General features: G+C 40.2%; 2 protein-coding genes across 8 annotated transcripts in view; both read right to left on the bottom strand.

Annotated features, from left to right (window-relative positions):
- Positions 1-1526: 1526 nt before the first annotated feature.
- Positions 1527-10659, bottom strand: LOC115627104 (non-canonical poly(A) RNA polymerase protein Trf4-1). 6 transcript variants are annotated; one of them, XM_030522666.1, is made up of 8 exons: positions 9109-9157; positions 8284-8350; positions 7721-8113; positions 6952-7627; positions 5642-6322; positions 5049-5569; positions 3722-4763; positions 1527-2868 (listed from the first exon to the last, which is right to left on the bottom strand). In XM_030522666.1, the coding sequence occupies exons 3-8, from the start codon at positions 7925-7927 to the stop codon at positions 2783-2785; spliced, it is 3213 nt and encodes a 1070-aa protein (XP_030378526.1). In that variant the 5' UTR covers positions 7928-8113; positions 8284-8350; positions 9109-9157; the 3' UTR covers positions 1527-2782. The 6 variants fall into 6 exon arrangements, with proteins under 6 accessions (XP_030378526.1, XP_030378527.1, XP_030378522.1 ...); XM_030522667.1 differs by having other exon boundaries at positions 6952-7624; XM_030522662.1 differs by lacking the exon at positions 9109-9157 and adding an exon at positions 10454-10659 and having other exon boundaries at positions 6952-8113.
- Positions 10660-11043: 384 nt separating this feature from the next.
- Positions 11044-18739, bottom strand: part of LOC115627323 (inactive dipeptidyl peptidase 10) — a 208387-nt gene continuing 200691 nt past the window's right edge. For both annotated transcript variants that reach the window (XM_030522967.1, XM_030522966.1), the window contains 5 exons: positions 16392-17573; positions 15466-15660; positions 15219-15379; positions 14930-15135; positions 11044-14868 (listed from right to left, as the gene is read on the bottom strand). In XM_030522967.1, the coding sequence (XP_030378827.1) occupies positions 14728-14868; positions 14930-15135; positions 15219-15379; positions 15466-15660; positions 16392-17573 (1885 nt within the window). In that variant the 3' untranslated portion in view covers positions 11044-14727. The remainder of the gene's footprint in view (positions 14869-14929; positions 15136-15218; positions 15380-15465; positions 15661-16391; positions 17574-18739) is intronic.

The following is an 18739-nucleotide window of genomic DNA, read 5'->3' as shown; positions in this document are numbered from 1 at the left end:
GGTTTTTAGACTTAATATCTTGAAAGGCATTCTAATGATAATTCAGTACTGTTGGAAGAAAGATAACATGACCGTGCGGGGGGACCAATTGTTAGGCTATTAGAGCTTATGTTCGATTTTCTTACTAAATGGGCACTGTTTGGGGGGAGGGGTTTGCTCTTCCCGCATATTAAGATGATTGTACTTCATAGATATTATTGCAGATAATAAGCGAATAAAGCAGATGATACACTATAGCTTCCTAATCTCCTCTTGAACCACATCGCACATGTGCGAGATCTGTAGATTTCGCTGCAAGTTGCCGTTCCATACTCTCTCTTTTTCTTCTTCTTTCATGCAAATAAACCCTTCTACGGCGAAACAGCAACAACTACATACATATGTATATACATATCTATCATTTCGTTTCTCCTATTTTGGAAAGAAGAACAGCCTAGAAAAATGTTATACATATACAAAGTCTGAATATTTGTTTTAAAAACCTCTCTCAAAATGGCAGTACGTTTAAGTTTAAGATTGAAATGTGGGCGAAACGTTTCTGCAAGCCTTACAACAAACACAAGAAATATAAACACATTAGAATCGAATTAAGCAAAAAAAAAAAAAAAAAAAAAAAAAGACTAATGATAGAATAATGCAGAACTAGCAACAAATTACAGCAAATGGTATTTACACACTTAGTGGCAGGAATTAATAATCAATAAGAATTTACACACAATATTGGTTTTGTAGTTCTTTTTTTTTTTTAGTTTTTTGTTGTTTTGTTTTAAAACGCATTGCATTGCAATGCACTGCGTTCGTATAATTTTTGTTGTTGTTTGCTTAATGCTTAAATTATAATATTAAAGAACATGCCATAGCGATTAAAATAGCACCTTACAAAGTAGTAGCCTGCCATGGAAATTACAATGTATGACGAAAAAAAAGATTAAGAAAACTAATTATTACATAATAATAAACTCTTCCTAGTTATTTTTTTGTTTCTTCTGTTTGTTTGTTGATACTAATTATTATAGTTATCAATTTTTTTGTGGCGCCTGCAGCACAATTTCACTTAATAATATTAGCGTGAAAATATGCGCGGCTGATGCGCCCTTTTTACAATTTGTGAGTATGTATTATATATATTATATATACACATTACAAGTTTAAAATAGTTGTTACTTAAAAAGTACATATATATAAGCATCGTATCAATCATAGTAATAATAGGTAATATATATATATATATGTAATATGTGTGTGTGTTTTCTCCTTGTTATATATATAAATGTATGTAAGTTGGGGGCTTCAGTTTGAAACATTTAAACATCTAAAAAACTTGTAGCTTAAATTATTTATAGATATATCTATATATGGTACAGTTTAACAGTTTTTAATTCATATAGTACACTATTCACTTGTTCCTTAACTTTGTTACTTGCTAAGTGTTGTTGTATTTGTGTTGGAGGTGGTGGTGGCAGGCCAGGGGTTTAAGTGTGTGTTTGCATTCATAATTATTTTTGAAACAAAATGAAATGTGTAGCTTCTGGGTGTGTATGTGTGTATGTATGTATTAATTAGCGTATAAGTAGTTAAAGAGTACATTACTAGGCTTTTGTTGCTGTTGTTGTTGGTATTCCCTTTCTTTCGTTTAGCATTTATCATGGTTAGGCTGTGATCGCAAGACGCCGAGCTTCGCGCACATACGAAGGGGGCATGCGCCAGCGAGACTGCATATACAACAACAATATGATTTCTACTAGATTTAATATTAGTATGTGTGTTTGATTATTCATAATCAGACGCGAGTACATACAGTTCACTAAATATAAGTATACATGAATATTTTTTTGTTTACTTTTCCTTCTTTTTTTTTTTTAAATAGTTTTAATGTATAATATATTATATGAAAAATGGCGTTTTGGATTTTTTGGTTCAGAGTATAATGTCTAAAATAGTGGATGTGTGTGTGTGAGTGTGTGTAAACTCCTAAAATGCAAACTCATTTACAACTTATAAGTATAATGGAAAAAAATGAGATATGAGCGAATCGCAGAAGCTATGGGTGAGGAGGGGGTGGGGATATCTTGAAACGCCAAATGCCGCCAAAAGCGCCTCTCTAGCCGCAATCAACTTAACGGGATGTCGTCACTTGCTCCGTTTCATGTGCCTATATTGTTATCTCTTTCAGATTCATGGCCACAAGGTTCTTTGGCGCGCTACAGTAAGTTTGTTCATGAGCAGAGTGTGGAGTGACTGTATGTGTGTATGTCTCGGTGTGTGTGTGTGTGTGCGTGTGTTGCTCCATGAGTCTGTCTTCCATGTTGTAGCTATGGTTGTGTTGACTTTTTATTTCAACTTAAGGTTCATCCAGTATTGATGTTGCTGTTGTTATGTGTGTATATCTGTATATCAGCACCGTGGTCGTTTTCTGGGACTCACGCCCGTGCCCGTTTCATGCGGAGTAAACATTTGTTGATACGGATAAAAACGCATGCTTCCTCCAAACGGTTGCTGGTGTGGTGGCTCTGGCGGATCTTGCTGCTGCTTCTGTTTCTTCAGCTGCTACTGTTGTTTTTGCTTCTGATAAGAGCTCAGCTCTATTAACGTCTTAAAGCCGTTGCCATTATCAACATTATTGGAAAGATGAGCATTATTTGCGGCATCTTTATAAGCGAACATATTTGACGGCTGCGGTTTTCGGTTAAAGGGATTCTGGGGATTGGTGCTGAGTATGGCACAATTAAAAGTGCTGTTTGTTGTTGTTGTAGGGACAGGGGGGATGTAATTCCCATATTTATTATTGCCGCAGCGGCCGCTGATTCTTTTGTAGTGGTTGTGGTAATTGTTGTTTATCTGTGTGATGTTTATGGCGTGTTGTGGCTGCTGTGAGATGCAAAAAAATTTATGATAAGAGGTGCAACACAATTTATTCATAAAGTAGTTCCTTACAAATATCAAAATATCTTTCCAGCTAATGATTTAATATCCGAATTCTTAGAATCTCCTTTCTATTGCAAAATCGTACAGCTTTTGAAACGATATCGGAAATTTATATTTTAAATTATAAAATCATTTCTTTTTTGCGAAATGAAAAAAAAAAAAAAAATGCATAGTGATAAAAGAAAAGTGTCATATCTGATGAAATGTATTGCATTTTAATTTTCTTTTCTAATACGGAATTGTATAACGTATATACACGTATCAAAGTATCTACATATCTGAAGTAAAACCAAAAATATTCTAGTACTCACAATTCAATTGAATTGTGCGCAATTGAATTTTGTCAATTTTGCCATATCCATGAAAATGATAGGTTTTAAAATTTTCAACACATCCAACAAATTTGATTGCACATAATTTGATCTAATTCCAAAATGGAAAAAATCTCTACATATAGATTTCAAGAAAAAGAGATTCAGTGAATATTGAATGAATGTTATTGAATCAATAGCTTCGAAGTAGCTTTGGTTTTTGTAATGACTTGCCTAGGAAATAAATATTTATAAAATAAGTGTCTTAAAGAATGAAAAATTAAAGAGTAAGTGAGAATTTCCTAAATTTACTCACACACCCTAGGCAAGGCATTTGGAACAATTTAATCAAGGTGCACTCTTAATGTATGTATGTGTTTTGTTTGGATTGCGATGAGAAGAGAGTGGAGGAAGTCTTACGATTGTGCGTAGTTTTGGGGAGGAGGGACAGAAACATTACGGACGGCTGGCTCAGCGACACTCACCTGGGGCGGGTTGTTTTGATTTCGATTTCGTTTTCGTTTTCTGCGATTGTGGCTGTTGGTTCTGTTGCTGTTGTTGTTGATGCTGCTTGCCAGCAGCGGCAGAATCTGAGGTGTCGCCAGAACCGCAGCGGGACGAGCTCGAGGAAGATGATGGGCTTGATGCTACTGAGGAATCAGACGATATGGAAATGATCGATTGTGGAGAAGATGGTCTAACCGGTGTGGCACGCAACGGCGGCAGCCGATTACAGTTACTGCTGCTAAGCGGCATTGCAGCATTGGAGGGCGTTCCTTTTGGTGAACCCACCGCTTTAGCATGGGCAGCTTCACGACACGCTTGATAGGCCAATGCCTGCTGTTGCTGCGAGGAAGGGCTGGACACGGCGTGTGTTGGATATTGACGATGTTGTTGTTGCTGCTGCTGATGATTGCCGCTATTGTTGTTGCTACTGCTATTGCTGCCGCTTGAGGATAAACGCAAATGCTGTTGTTGCTGACGTTGATGCTGATGATGGCTGTTTTGCTGCGTAAGATGTTGTTGCTGATGATGACCACCCGAGTAGCTGCGCTGGGATGTTCCTGGACGATGCTGTGACCCTCCTCCGCCGCTGCTATAGCGTGACGATTTGCTGTAAGTTGTGGTGGCACCGGCATAGTTGTTGGTGCCACTGACACTGCTACCACTAATAGCGTACGAATCGGTGATGTTTTTGGAGAGCTGCTGCTGTTGCTGCATTGGTGGCGGCACATATATATGATGTGGATACAAGCTACGCTGATGCTGCAACGGCGTCGTCGTCTGTTGGGCATATGTAGTGCGCATCGCTGGTATGTGGGTAGGTGGTGGCGGCGATGGCGGCGTCGCATAGTCCGGCGAAGAGGCTATCGTCACGGGCACTCCTGTTGCGCTGTTAACCAATTCCTGACTGCTGCTCGTTATAACGTTGCTGCTCAGAATGCTGTTGTTGGTGTTTGTTGTACTGTCGTCCAGAAGCATGATGTAGGCAGGGGACGTCTCGTTGAGTTGATCGATGTCTTGTGGCTGTTGTAGTAGTTGTGAAGAAGATATACATGTATGTTGTGTCGGCTGGGCCTGTGATAGCAGCGCAGCAGTTGAAGCAGCAGCGGCGGCGGTGGCACTTGCGCTCATTGTGGTGCCAGTGCGCATAATGCGCACGGCACAGCCGCCGTGGGCAGCGATAATATCGCCACCGCCGCCGACGCACATTGCCAGCGATTGCTGGTGTTGTTGCTGCAACTGCTGCTGCTGCTGCACAAGGCCGGCAACTATTCATCATGTATCAATGCGAGTGGGTGTGTGCATTACCGACGAGCCCGATGGGTTGCTGGCTCCTCCTCCGGCCGCCAGCACACTTTGTGTGGCGACCACTCCAGATAGACCATTGAGCGGTGACGCGTTGATCTCAATGATTTCACAAGCGCCAGTTGTCGACGTCGGTGTGTCTCCAACGTCGCAGTCTTTGCTATCCTCTGAGTCATCACCAGATGAAGTGCTTCCACGTCTATGTCGTAGATTGTTGTTCCCCAGCTGTTGCTGCTGCTGGGTTTGCTGCTGTGGTGTGGTTGTCGTTACCGCCATTGTCGTCGTCGTCGTCGTATGATAAGGCTGTGCTGCCAACGCCTGGGGCTGGAGTACGGCATGCGGATGGTACAATGGCTGGCAGGTAGCTGGCGTCAGTGCACCCATAATTAAGTATTTGGCGCCAGCAGCGCTGTTTGTATACGCAGGTAGGGGCGAAATGCGATCAACAACGACCAAATGCCCAAAGTTTTCACGGATCCATTCGCGATAGTCGATGACGTCGTCGGTAATGTGTATAATGCGACCTGAAAGTTCAACTCGTTTCAGCAATATTCTTTTCTAATAAGCGACACAATAATATCAACTCAATCGCTTACCCAGTATGGAGTTTGTACGCGAATCAGCACCCCACAGATTCAGCGGATTGACTGCATGGTCCAACACCATATAGGCATAATGGAATGCCTGCTTGACCTGGAGAGCGCCATACGAGCTGCGTCCAATGTCATTGCCCGGCGTCAACGGATCCTCAATGCATAACAACGATGGACGATGGCCATCGACCATGTCCCGTTGCAGTTCATCCTTGGGCATATACCGGCCGCCATTCTTAATGGAAATGCCAATTTTCATATAGTTAAAACGGCGGCCATATAGCTCGAAAAATTCTAGCAACAGCACGCCCAGATTCGTGCTGTCTGTATAAAGGCAACGTGGATGTAACTGCAGAAAACTTATGCACATGAGTATTAGTGAGTACGAGGATATACCACCGGTGAACACTTCATTGAGATCGCGCTGTAACAGAAATTGCTTTAGCACCAGCACCAGTTTGCCCAACACCGGATACTCTTGCTTAAATTTCTTGATCAGCTCGGCCGATTGCACGCCCGACTGCATATTGAACGATATGTCGACTTTCACCTGAGTCTCACGATCCGTTAATTTAATTATGGGCACCGATGCTTTATCCAACACACGCACAGTACACGCCTCCGCAATGCCACGCGACACCAGCTCGTATTCTAGGGTGCGAAGTGGCAGTTTGTCCCAAAGGCCTAAAAACAATTAATATGCTATTTGAAGAGGTCATAGTTTAAGATTGTTTCATAGTTTCTGATTCGTAAATATCGCTTGAAAGAAACCAATCAACTCAGCCAATACGACTTTAACCATTCATATTTTAAGCATATCTTTTGGATTTTGTATAGTAATATATTTTAAGGATCATTTGGTTTTGTTCAGAAATATGCTTCGGAATCATCACTAACTGATTCTTATATCAGCTTTCAAATGTGAAAATCGGGAGTTGCTAGTTCTATAAATCAAAAGAATTTATGCAGTGCTTGAAGAACACTTGCAGAAACGATAGAAAATCGTTGATGTGATTAACTGGGAGCAGCTGTTTTGTTGGAGCAGCTCAGCATGTTTTAGTTATCACTGGTTTGAAAGTATTTGGCAATTCCAAGTATTAGACATAATTTGTGACTAGTCTAAAACGAAGCTAGACTTGAGAATATACTCTATGAGAGTTTCTGATGGGCTCTTCTGTTTTTTGCGAGTCCCCAGACACTTTTTATATTCTGAACACAAATGCGAAAGTTACTGAATTGTGCATTTCTTTACAAGCGTTATTACGAATAGAACAATTAAATAAACTTGTGTTTAAAAAAGAAGAAAAACTCACCCAGTACAACGAGATCAATATCGGAGGTGGGCAAAAATAGGCCAGTACGAAAGGAGCCAAAGATCTCGACAGCCGCTTGCGGCCAAATCGTGTGCACCACAGACTCGATGCGCTTAACGACCTCATTCCGTATGAAATGCTCCAGGGGAGTGGGTTGTACGTGCTCATAGAAATGCTCGATTTCCTGATGCAGTCCCAGTATGCCATCGGCATAGTCGAAGTCGAGCTTGCGCCACGTGCAGCCTTTGTGCTTCGAGATCATGTCCATATGCTTGTTCGGATTATATGTGCTCGCCTTGTTGTCGACGACACGTTTCCTACGCGACGGATGATAGTAGTTGGTCCGCTCGTGGACGGGCACCTTGCTCAGGGAATTCAACGGATTGCCGACGAAATTAACACCACCACTTGTGCTGTCGGGCACGCCTGAAGTTGTGGGCGTTGTGACAGATGATGTATTCACAGACGATGTGGTGGTCGGTGCCGTTGTGCCCGTCACGCCTTGGCCGTTGTTGCTATTCGATGGTGAGTTATTGTCGTTGTTCGATGTTGAATCAATCGACGTATTGCTTGAGCTTTTGCCGCTGCTTATGTTGCTGCCAGCGCCACTATTGCTGTTATTATTGTTGCTACTGCTGCTGCTGCTGCCTTGACGCGTCCCTGTTCCGTTAAACTGCTGAAGAAGAAGTAGTTGTAGTGAGTCGGGATCACGCAGGCTGTTCATAGGACCGTTGCTTAAAAGCTTATTTGAATTGCTTGTGCCCACCACCTGTTGGTTATTGTTGTTGTTGCTGCTGCCTCCGTTGTTGTTGCTGTTGCCGTTTCCACCGCTGCTGTTATTATTATTATTACTCTGCTGTATCTGCTGCTCAATGAGTGCGCCCATTTCTTGCGCATTCGTTTCCCAAATTTTTAACCATGTGTAATACGCTGGTCCCACCTGTTCCTCCTGAAACCAGCCAACATAAGGATCCATTCAAATTTGTCGTCGTAGGCCGAACCGTGTCCTCTCTAAATGCAGACCCGATCACCGAGCGATCGACAGTGGGGGGAACAGCTACTTTGACAACACACTGCACTGGCGCTCACTATTATTGCCTCCCTTTAGTTGCTGTTCTGCTACTCCTTTTTTTTTTAGTTATTGTTGTTGTCTACTTGCAACCTGCGTAATGTAATGCATAAGTTGGTTATTCATCTAATGCAGCAGCACACATAACTTTTGGTCTTTTTGGCTGCCCCCTTTTGGTTGGGCGGCAGAGCAAATATGTTTTTTAAGTGTGCGCAGTTGTTGGCGTGTTTTCTTATTTTTTTCTTTGATATGCTTATACTCACTTTCACAGCACGCGATGAGCACACCGAAAACTAAACGAACTCTCTAAACGTCTCGACGCTGAGGGGGCTGTAAGATATTAAATGAAAAATCACAAAACTAATCAGTTTTAGAATCAGTATCGAACATTTAACTAACAAATGACAATTTTGCCGATAACAGAAATATAGCCGGGCACGGGGTTGCCAATATGAAAAAAATATTTGAAAAAAAAAAAAGAAGTCCGCAGCACATGCAAGCATCCATACATACAAGCACACAACTACTACTTAAATGGAATATGCACAATTTATTGCAATAATGCAGCCGCCGCTGTTGCTGCGTCGGCGCCGAATGCAACTGAAGCGCAAAAATGCCGGATGCCGGGTGCCGGGCAAAAATTTGCTTTTTAGAGCGCAAAGAAAAGCAATTGTGTGCATTTAGAGTGCCAAAATATAAAAATGAAATGAAATCTGCCGCCCAATGTGCAAATTATAGTCGTTATCGCTTAAGTAGGCGTAGCAACCGTCATGGGCGCTATCACTGCTCTGCTCACGAGACTTGCGCAAATGACTTCAAGTTATGCCACTGTAAAGCACATACATACATACATAGAAACAGACAGACACACATGCATACGTATGTGCGTGCGTATGTCCGCGTTGCGGAAGGGCGTACAGGTGGCTACAGCGTGGGTGCCAATTGCGCGGGCACACTACATGCATCATAATTCAATCACACACATACATACAAACACATGTGTGTGTAAGAACAAATAGACAGCAGTATTCCTGCATTATTACAAATACAAAATTATATATGTATATACATATATAACACACACGAACATTTTTTCACGTTTTCGAGGTCATCTCTTAATGCGCACACACAATTGCTACCAATTAAGTTTTATCTGACAAGTTCTAGTTGTATTAGCGTTTAACTAATTATATATGTACATATTTTCGCAAATTAACACTTCTGCTTTTCGGCTCTGATCGCAGTGTTGATCAGCGCGTACCGCTGCAGCCGTTGTCGCCAGCAACAATGGCAGTGTTGGAAAATGTAGGTCGGTGTTGCCACCTGATATGGGCCGGACCGAGTGCTGGTGAGGATGATGGTGCTGAGGAGCGCAGACAGCAATGGTATTCCCAGAGTTAATTTAGATTTCGAATAGCTTATTATATTCTAAAATTTTTGTTAAATACAATCAAAATTATTTTCTGTAGAAAAAACGGCCGGTTTAATAATAATATTTTGATCAACCGTTGTGTTGGTTCTTGAATTGCAAAGAGTGTGCCTGCATGTTGCGGTGTTTTTTGGTGGTACCACAGAATTTGTGTGGAGCATCAGAGAACAGCTGTTCAACAAAATCTATTACGAACCAAAATCAGATGGAAGAATACCACTAGTATGAAAACATTAATTTGTGCAAATTCGTCAATTAAAGAAAGACAATTACTTTTATAAGTCTTGTCATTAACCAAGATACACACGCGCACACTCCCAAGTAGATGCGGGCGCCAGTCACTTATAGCTTAATATTTATATATGTATATATATATATATATTTATATATATACATATATATATGCGTGCAACGTGTACTTGTAGCGGGCGTTTGTACTGAACACCCACTCACTTGCCCCCGCCCAAAAATACTACTACTGTTACAGGCGCCGCACACACATAAGCAGGCGCATACATACAGACATGAAAGCGAATATGCATACGCAACGACTACAAAACTCTACTACGCCACACGCACACATACAAATGTATATGCATGTGCACATGAATGTACAAATTTGCCTGCTTTGCCCCGTTTGGAATTTTTCACACACATTTTTTCTTTACCTTGACGATTAGCGCATACACACAGACACACGCACACACACACACTGAACGCACTGTTAGAAGCTCCGATGCAATTTAGATATATACAAGTACATGTACATATATAAATTTGGATTTTTACTGCTTAAAATTGCTTATTGTTAATTTTTTCAAACCGCCGTCAGTCCTTATAAGCACAAATTCGCGTTCTTGCCCACTTTTGTTGCTTTTGCCTCAGCAAAGTCTTACCGACCGACCGATTGTCTGTTTGCTGTGCCTTTTATGAGCACACACATACACAACTCACTCACACACACGCACACAGAGACGCTGGTTCTTTCGAGAAGTGCCCATTACCGTGTAGATTTTCTATGCAAATCAATAACGTTGTTGTAGCGTCACTTGCAGTTTATCCTAGAGTTTATTTATTTCCGGTTGCTTTTAAGCAACGCAGATGAAAAACAAATTTTTTATTGCAATTCGGAAACAATTTTCCACGAACACGCGACGCGAATGTGTATTCGCTCTATTCGTACAAAATGCAAGTGTGAGCGTGCGTTGTTGCCAGCCTGTGGGCAGCTGCGCGCACTTGTCAATTCATTGACCATAAAACACGCCGTATTTTATTTCTATTGCATTAGCACTGTATAGTATTAATAAAATTAATAAACACACACAATAGGTACGTCTGCTGTGAGCGCAAAATTAACAAGTAATTGGGGACTGAGGCCTCTAAAATGCATTGGCAACTCTAGGCATTTGACAGAGTTGCGCAACGATAGAAAAGCAGTATTGTAGCCATTGTCGTAACTTCCAGTTGTTATCGATGATTGCGCAAATGAAGCGCGACCAATCGGCAGCATTTAAAATGTATGTGAGAACTAGCTCATGAATTAGAATCATTAAAAAGACGTTGCATTATTTTTCACACAAAAATTTCTCTTTATTGTTTCGTTTTTGTTTACTTCTGGTAGTTTTTGTTTTGTCAATTATTGAAAATTACATAGTACATAATGTGTGTGTGTGTGTATGTTTCTCTGCATGTGTACATGTGTGTGTGTGTAGTTTGCGAAGGGAGTTACTGCAACTGAAAATTTTGTGCAGTACAGCCCCTTCTCAATAGTTTGGGTTGTCTGTTGAAAAATTTGGAGTGAATTTATGTATATAGTGTATTTTGTTGTTTTTTTTTTGTTGCTTTATTGAGATGTATTGCCTTGAAACCAAATAACTTCGTTGGACTTTTGAACTATGTGGGGAAAATACTTTATAAGTGGACTAACTAAAATGATGTTCACTCTGTGTTCTTGTTTTTGTTGTAGTTGTTGTTGTGTTGGCAAATTTAGAATAGCAACTAAATTGTACATTTTCACAATCGTTTGTACTTCATGAAAAAGATTTTCTTGTTTGTTTGTTAGTTTCATTTGCATTTGCTTGCTTGTTCCACATACATAAGTATATACTTGAGTTGGAGATACATTACAATAATACAGATGCAGTAATATACATATATTATTGTATGTCTATTTGGTTGGGTTGGTTCCCGTTACTCCCTCAATAATAAATATAAGTATTTTCATAAGTTGTTGCCTTTAGTTGCCCTATTATTTGTTTGCATTATCATGGTGTATGTTGTGTAGTATATACTCGTATGTATAGTTTTTCCGTTTCTTTATTTTGCTTTTGTTTTTTGTTTTGTTTTGTTTTAAACATTTATATATGCATGTATAGTTTTCTTTAAAGTTACATTTAACATTTATTTAGAGAGACATTTAGGGGGTTTCTTATTTCTTGTTTATTATTGTTAAGACATATGTATGTGTGTGTGTGTGTGTGTGTGTGTTGGTGTTGTGTGTGTGAGTGTGTACCTCTCTATAAGTTTGTGTACAACATTTAAAGCTTGACTATTATTGTATTTTATGTTCTGGAAATGTTCGACACACATACATACATACATTTGCTTATTGTGTTCTGTGACTCTCTTCTTCATTCCATATAGATTATAGGTTTGTATGTATGCATGTATTTAATAAAAGTGCCACTCCTTCGCGGGAAGGGGGCTGTAGCGGGGGCGGGCAGTCGCCTTTAGACGCAACATTTAATATCTAATGACAATGACTCATCATTTGGAAATTCATTTTCATGTTTTTATCCATTGTTTCTCATTAATAAATATATATATTCATATATATATATATATATATATAGTATATGTATGTGTGTGGTAAAAAAAAATCTTAAAAATAACTCTTCGCCTTTGGTTCTAAAGCATTTAATACTATACCTAGTAGCTTAATGGCTTCGATGCAGGCAGCAGCAAAAACATTTCACTACTCTCTGAACTCCCCTCGGTCTAGTACACACTAGTATTGACGACCCCTGTGCCCGCTGGTTGCTTTCTATGCTAATGTTTGTGTTTGTGTTTGTTTTTTAATTTTTCCATTAACTTATTTACTTTTATTTTCATTTTCTGCTGCGCACATACATACATATATACGGATATACATATACATTTATAGTATATTTAGTTTTATTTGTATTCTGGTTTTCACATAACAGTTAATTAATAAGCTTTTAAAGTTATTCTCTACTTATGTTTGCTCCTTTTCTGCCAAAATACGCATGGTTGTTGTTTAAAGTTTGCAATAAATTAATGTTATTAATGTGTTACAGTTATTCTTTTTCGATGAACATGTTGTTTCTGTCCTTTCCGTCTGGCTGCTTTACTTTTAAAATGCAATTATTATTAATTGTTAATGTATAAAAAAATAATGTTCAGTCAATTATAAATATACATTTATATTTCTATGCACACACACATACATATACATACATGGGTATATTCTTCATTTATATAGGGTCATATGTATATGTATATACTTAGTATCATCATGATCGTAAATACCTTTCAAAACAATTCAATTCAATTCAATATAGTTAAATCAATCAATCAACCAACCAATCAATCAATCACAACAAAATTAAAATAACAAACACACAACAAATTGGAATATGCACGCGCTACAATAATTATCATTAATTTTTGGATTTCTCCTGCTCCTAAACCAACTTAGTAACTACATATATGTATGTGTTTGTGTGTATGTTTGTTTTCTGGCTGGCCACAGCCTTCTCTGCTCCCCTACGTTCCCAAACGTTCCCAACGACTACAACGCGCATTTGCATGGAGACGACGAAACACAGCGATCTACTCCTTCTTCTCTCTCTCTCTCTATTTAAAAAAAATTGTTAATACAATTTTTTGTAACTCCCTGTCTAGTAATTAATACACATATTTTAATAATCAGTCGCATAAATGAATCACCTTACTGCTGTTGTTCGCTATAAACTGCTTTGCTGCTTTATAGAACTTCGATCTGCTTAACATAATCATTGTTTGGGAGAAAAAAAAAAAAAATAAAAAACAACACACACATCCCAAGTTGCGGTCTTCATGAGTGGCTGATAAAATGCCGAACTGCTTAAATATTTAGTTATCGTAAAGACAAAATAGAATTGTCTCGACTTTCAAATAAATATTGGATACTAAGAGTTTTGCAAGTAAGCAGTTAAGCATTTGATAATTAAAATTGATTGCTGATTAAACGCTTAAATGTTCAACTAACGTGAATTTAACAATATCATTGTTTATTTATGCAAGAGTTTCATTTTTAAGCAGTTTAGCAACTTTTCGATTCAGGAATTCAAATTGGTTATGAACAGGGTTATATCTTTAAGCAGTTAATCAATTATTCGAATTAGGCATTAAAATTTAAAAAGTTTCATCTTTAAGCAGTTAAGCAATTCTAATCAGCTAAATCTAATGCATAACTGCATAAATTGACAACTTAATAATAATAACATAACTTGATGTTGAATTTGCAAATTTATGATTAAGAATTAAAATTGGATATTAAAAGTATTTCATCTTAAGCAGTTCAGTAATTATTCGAATTGGGAATCAAAATGGGATATGGAATATTAAAAGAGTCTCATCATTAAGCAGTTAAGCAACCCTTCGAATGAGGAATTGCAAATCGATGTTTAAAGAGTTTCATCTTTGCGCAGCTAAGCAACTTTAATCAGCCTAATTTCGTGATGACCCCAACTCTGTTGTAAGATACATATTTAAAATTCCAAGAGTAATAATCCAGCACACACACACGCTGACTCACGCACACAAATTCTCACACATCCATCTATCGACATACAAACATTTTCCGATTCACTCACTCTCAAATGCAGAGTTGTGTGCACCGCCTCACGAAGACTCTTGCACGAGGACTCACGCAAAACGATGTACACACACTCACATACACGCTCGCCTATTTCTGTAGTATTCGCGTCTTTTGGGCCAAAGCCGTCTCTGTTTGTTGCAATTTGCGTTTGCTGCTAAAGTTACACAACTTGGCCGATATTTTGCTAAGTGTAGTTGCCGTCGTAGTCATCATGTCCAGCATCTCCAGGCTGTCCAATTCATCCAAATGACTGAATGCCGATGAAGCTGCTGTTGCTGTAGATGTTATAACTATTGCGCTGGAATTGTAGCCATCACCCGGATCGGGATCGATGTCGATGTCGTTGAGTTGATTGGCCATCGGATCCTCATCGTAAGGATCGTAGGGGGGTCTTAATTATTGTTTGAACACAAAGAGCCCCGTCGGGTCCCACTCGTTATCATCGACGGGGCCAAAGCACTCATCGAAATACCATTCCATTGTCTTGTACACATGACTCAGTGATCGTCCAATGGCATGATCCTCATCGGGATAGACCTGTGTACGAAAGAAAGCTACTGACTATAACTATCTTCCCTATGTGCATGTAGCTACGAACCTGATGACGGAACTTGACCTGCTGATCAACCAGAGCACGCACCAGCATTAGTGTGTGCTCCTGATGGACTAGCGTGTCGGCTGTGCCATGCATTAGCATTAGATTTCGACCTTTAATATTGCCCGCTTTCATTGTCAGATCGGCCTCTTGCAGGGCACGCAAATAGTCGCCCTTTAATGGTATATAGCGTTCGGTGAAGAAGGAGTCTGCAAAGGGGAATCACAAGGACGAAATTGAAAGGTTGATGGTTGGATTTAATAGGAGGATCCAAAATACACGTAGTACTCACAGTGATAGCCAAAGGAAACAATCGGATTTATTGAGACGGCACATTGCAGCACCTGCTGCGAATCATCGATGAGCATCATGGCGGCCGCATAGCCGCCGTAGCCCCAGCCAAAGGCGCAGATGCGTAGCGGATCAATAAACTTCAAATTGTCGCGCAAATAACTGTGAAAGTTCCACGAGCGGTTAGTCGAGTTAGGTACTATATTAGATACATATCGCTTAGTTTGTATTCTACGCGCTCAACTCACGTTAACACGCCCAACTGATCCTCAACCTCGACGGTGCCCAGTTTGCCATGCACTTGTGTGCGCAACAATTCGCCTTGATAGCCGCTGCCACGCCCATCAATCTGCGCCACGATGAAGCTACGCTGGCTGCACAGATACCAATTCCAGTCCACATGGAAGCGCTCCGTAACCAGCTGGGAACCCGGCGATGCATCACTAGATTCAATAGCAGAGGAATGAAATATGAAAGATCGTCTGAAATGGATTCTATGGAGATCTTGGATCTCGAATAAGTTGATGATGGTGATCTCAAGTTGAATGTAAGTAATGATAGCTATTGGGTGTACAAAAGAAGTCGACCTTTTTAATAAGATGGCGCCAGTACTAAATTCAAAAATTGCCTAGGATATCTAGGATACCTGTCCATTGAGGACGTCCACAACACCACTTATAGTTCTTTGAATTCCACGAAATCTGAGGCGAATGAACTTTGAATGTTGTGGTGAAGTGAAAAAAAATGTTGGGAATTGTTCCAAAGTTTTAAAACGTAGCAGATACGAATCTAGAGCATCTACTTCTATAATTAAATGAGCTGGTGAAACGAGTAAAGACACACAAAACGTTCAAAAATAGAACTTGGGCTAGATTAGAATTTACAAATAGAGGTCTTTCTCAAAGCTGATAGACTCGTCAACTCCACTGAACGGCACGGATTCCTTCAGTCAACCAAGAACGTATTACTTCAACTATATCGAGCAAAAGAGCTTGTTGACCGCTTGCCAAAAAGCAGGACCATGCATCTTCTCACTGTGGACTTAGTAACAGAATTTTGGGATAAGTTAACAAATAGCTAACGAGAAGCATTATTTTGAATAATAGATAGAGCACCATTTTTCCGGCAACTTTCTCTTTGTACACCCAATAGATATGAACTGAATCTGACTTACACATGCAGTACCAGCGGAAAAGCGACCTCTTCTTCTTCGCGCATGCCTGGCGGCAAATAGAGTCGCACTTGGGCATGGAAGCCATGTCTGATCTCCACACTGAACGTGCGCATCTGCGGTATGGCCAGCTGAGCTAACCGATGCCGCAACACATCGCCGGCGTTCAGTACGAAGATCTTGTCGTTGCTCGCTGTATCGACGAGATAGACGCTGGGTGCCTCGGGTCCCAGGCACTCCTGCACATAATACGAATAGTCGCGACTGAACTGAACACGATTATAAAGACAATTCTTGGGTATATCGTAGATGCAATCGTCCGGTTCGAGGCGTGCCACCACATCCTCCCATTTGTCCCCACGTTGCCACTCAGCGGCATTTGTGCTATGGGCCCGATATAGACGATAGGTGGCCTCGGTATTGTCGCAGGTCAGGCAGGTCGGTTGTGTTGAGGTTATGTACGTGCGATTGGACTCGGTGAAGTTTAGTTTAAGGCTGATCTTGTAGAGGTGCCGTTCGCCAGGTCGCTTCTCAGGAGCAGCCATAAAATAAACGATCTCGTGCGCCTCGTCCCAGCCAACGATTTCGGTAACCTCAAATCGGCCCATGGTCAGCGGTACGGGTCGTCGATCCAACGATGATATGAACACCACATGCCTATAATGGCCATGTTCGCCATCCCGCACCGGCAGACGCTTAAGCAGATGCCCTCCATTGGATATCTCATACGTTGTCTGGCCATTAGTTACATTCGGTTGATTCTCATTTCCAGATGACAAGCCCTCCTGTAACTGCTGCTGACGCTGACCCATTCGTAGCTGGGCTCCTATCCGGGCCGAAAAGACGGGACGCTCGGCGGGCAACACCCAACCATCGTTGATGGTCACCTCCGTGTGCACCACTTGACAGTAGAAGTGCGGGGCCCGGCATATGACCGTTGTGGCTGTGGTCTGTTCTCGATTTGTCACCGTTACGGAGAGATCGATGGGTGAGGCCCAGGTAAGACCGCCCACATAACTTCCATTCGCCAGCTCAGCGGGCAGTTTGATTTGTGTTGGAAATATATACTTAATGACCGAAAGATTGACAACATTCACGGTTACATTGGGATTAATGGCGCCTGCCTTGGGATAACGTTGTGTCAGCACAGCCGGATATTTGATGTCATCGCCCATCCAAGTGTATCTGCAAAACAAAACATGCGTGATTTTAGTTGAATAGTCGTAACTGAAAGCTATGGAAAGACATGGGAGATGATGGTGCTTTTCAGGCGGTACCTAAAACTGAAATGATATTTGTATTCTGGAACACGAGATGATTAAATTCCTATGCAAGAAGCTGCTGCTTTTCGGTTGATGTAAGAAACTCATCCGCTGTTAGTTGCATCCAAAAGGTGAATCCTTGGAAATCTCGAATGTAATTTCAATTTTTTAATTCCAGATGATTAAATTCATTTGGAAGAAGCTGCCACTCTTCGGTTAATGTAGAAGACTCATCCGAAATGAATGTGCTGCATCCAAATGTAAACACTTGGCTCAAGATGATGCATCATATGTCATCTTCTTCTGTTCTTATCTGATTATATTCGTTTTTCGCTGGTGTTCCCTGCGTGGATGCTTGGAAACATCCAATATAATTCCCAACTTAGAATTATGACCTCATAATAAGAATGCTGCTTCTTTTCCAATAATGTAGGCGACACATTCGAATCGATGGCATGATATTTTTTTAAAATCGTTCTTTTCTAAAGTAATGATGTTTGATGATTTATGTTTGGATAGGAATTAGAAGGAATGCCAAATTTCTTGTCGTTTAGTAAGTACCATTTGACTCGGATAGCAAATCAAGTAGGCATGGATGATTTCTGCAGAGCCGTAGCCTTTGGATATTCAATGTTTAAACATTTATAAGCTTCCTTCCGTATTACTTTTTATCAACCTAAGCATATTTAAGTTTGTTTAAATACATTTAAAAATAACAAACTATAAAGATCTATTACTTATAAAGGCAATTTTCTTTTAGAAAGGCAGTAAATAAAATTATGTACATCGATTAATCGATGGCATCTCTAGCAGTCTTTCATTCAGTTCATTCGATATCTCTAGGAAGTATGTAGCTCTGCATCTTTGCATTTAGGCGTGTTTCCGTTTCCGCTCACTTTTCAAAAGTAAATCAATTGTAATTGCGCTAACATGCTACTAAAAAATTAAAATTGTCTTCATTTCGATTCGATACGAGCTGCATTTATTTTTGAATGCGTGCTAATTAAACTCATGTTCGAATTAGAAAGGTGTGGCTAGGAAGGCAAACAATTTTCGGAACTGAGAAGAGCTTGCTTTAAATTAATTGTA

This window comes from Scaptodrosophila lebanonensis, unplaced genomic scaffold (genome assembly GCF_003285725.1).
Source record: "Scaptodrosophila lebanonensis strain 11010-0011.00,11010-0021.00 unplaced genomic scaffold, SlebRS2 tig00000092-arrow-pilon, whole genome shotgun sequence".
NCBI classification, from domain to species: Eukaryota; Metazoa; Arthropoda; class Insecta; order Diptera; family Drosophilidae; genus Scaptodrosophila; species Scaptodrosophila lebanonensis.
Note: the sequence above shows the minus strand (reverse complement) of the source record. Positions and strands in the feature narration are given on the sequence as shown.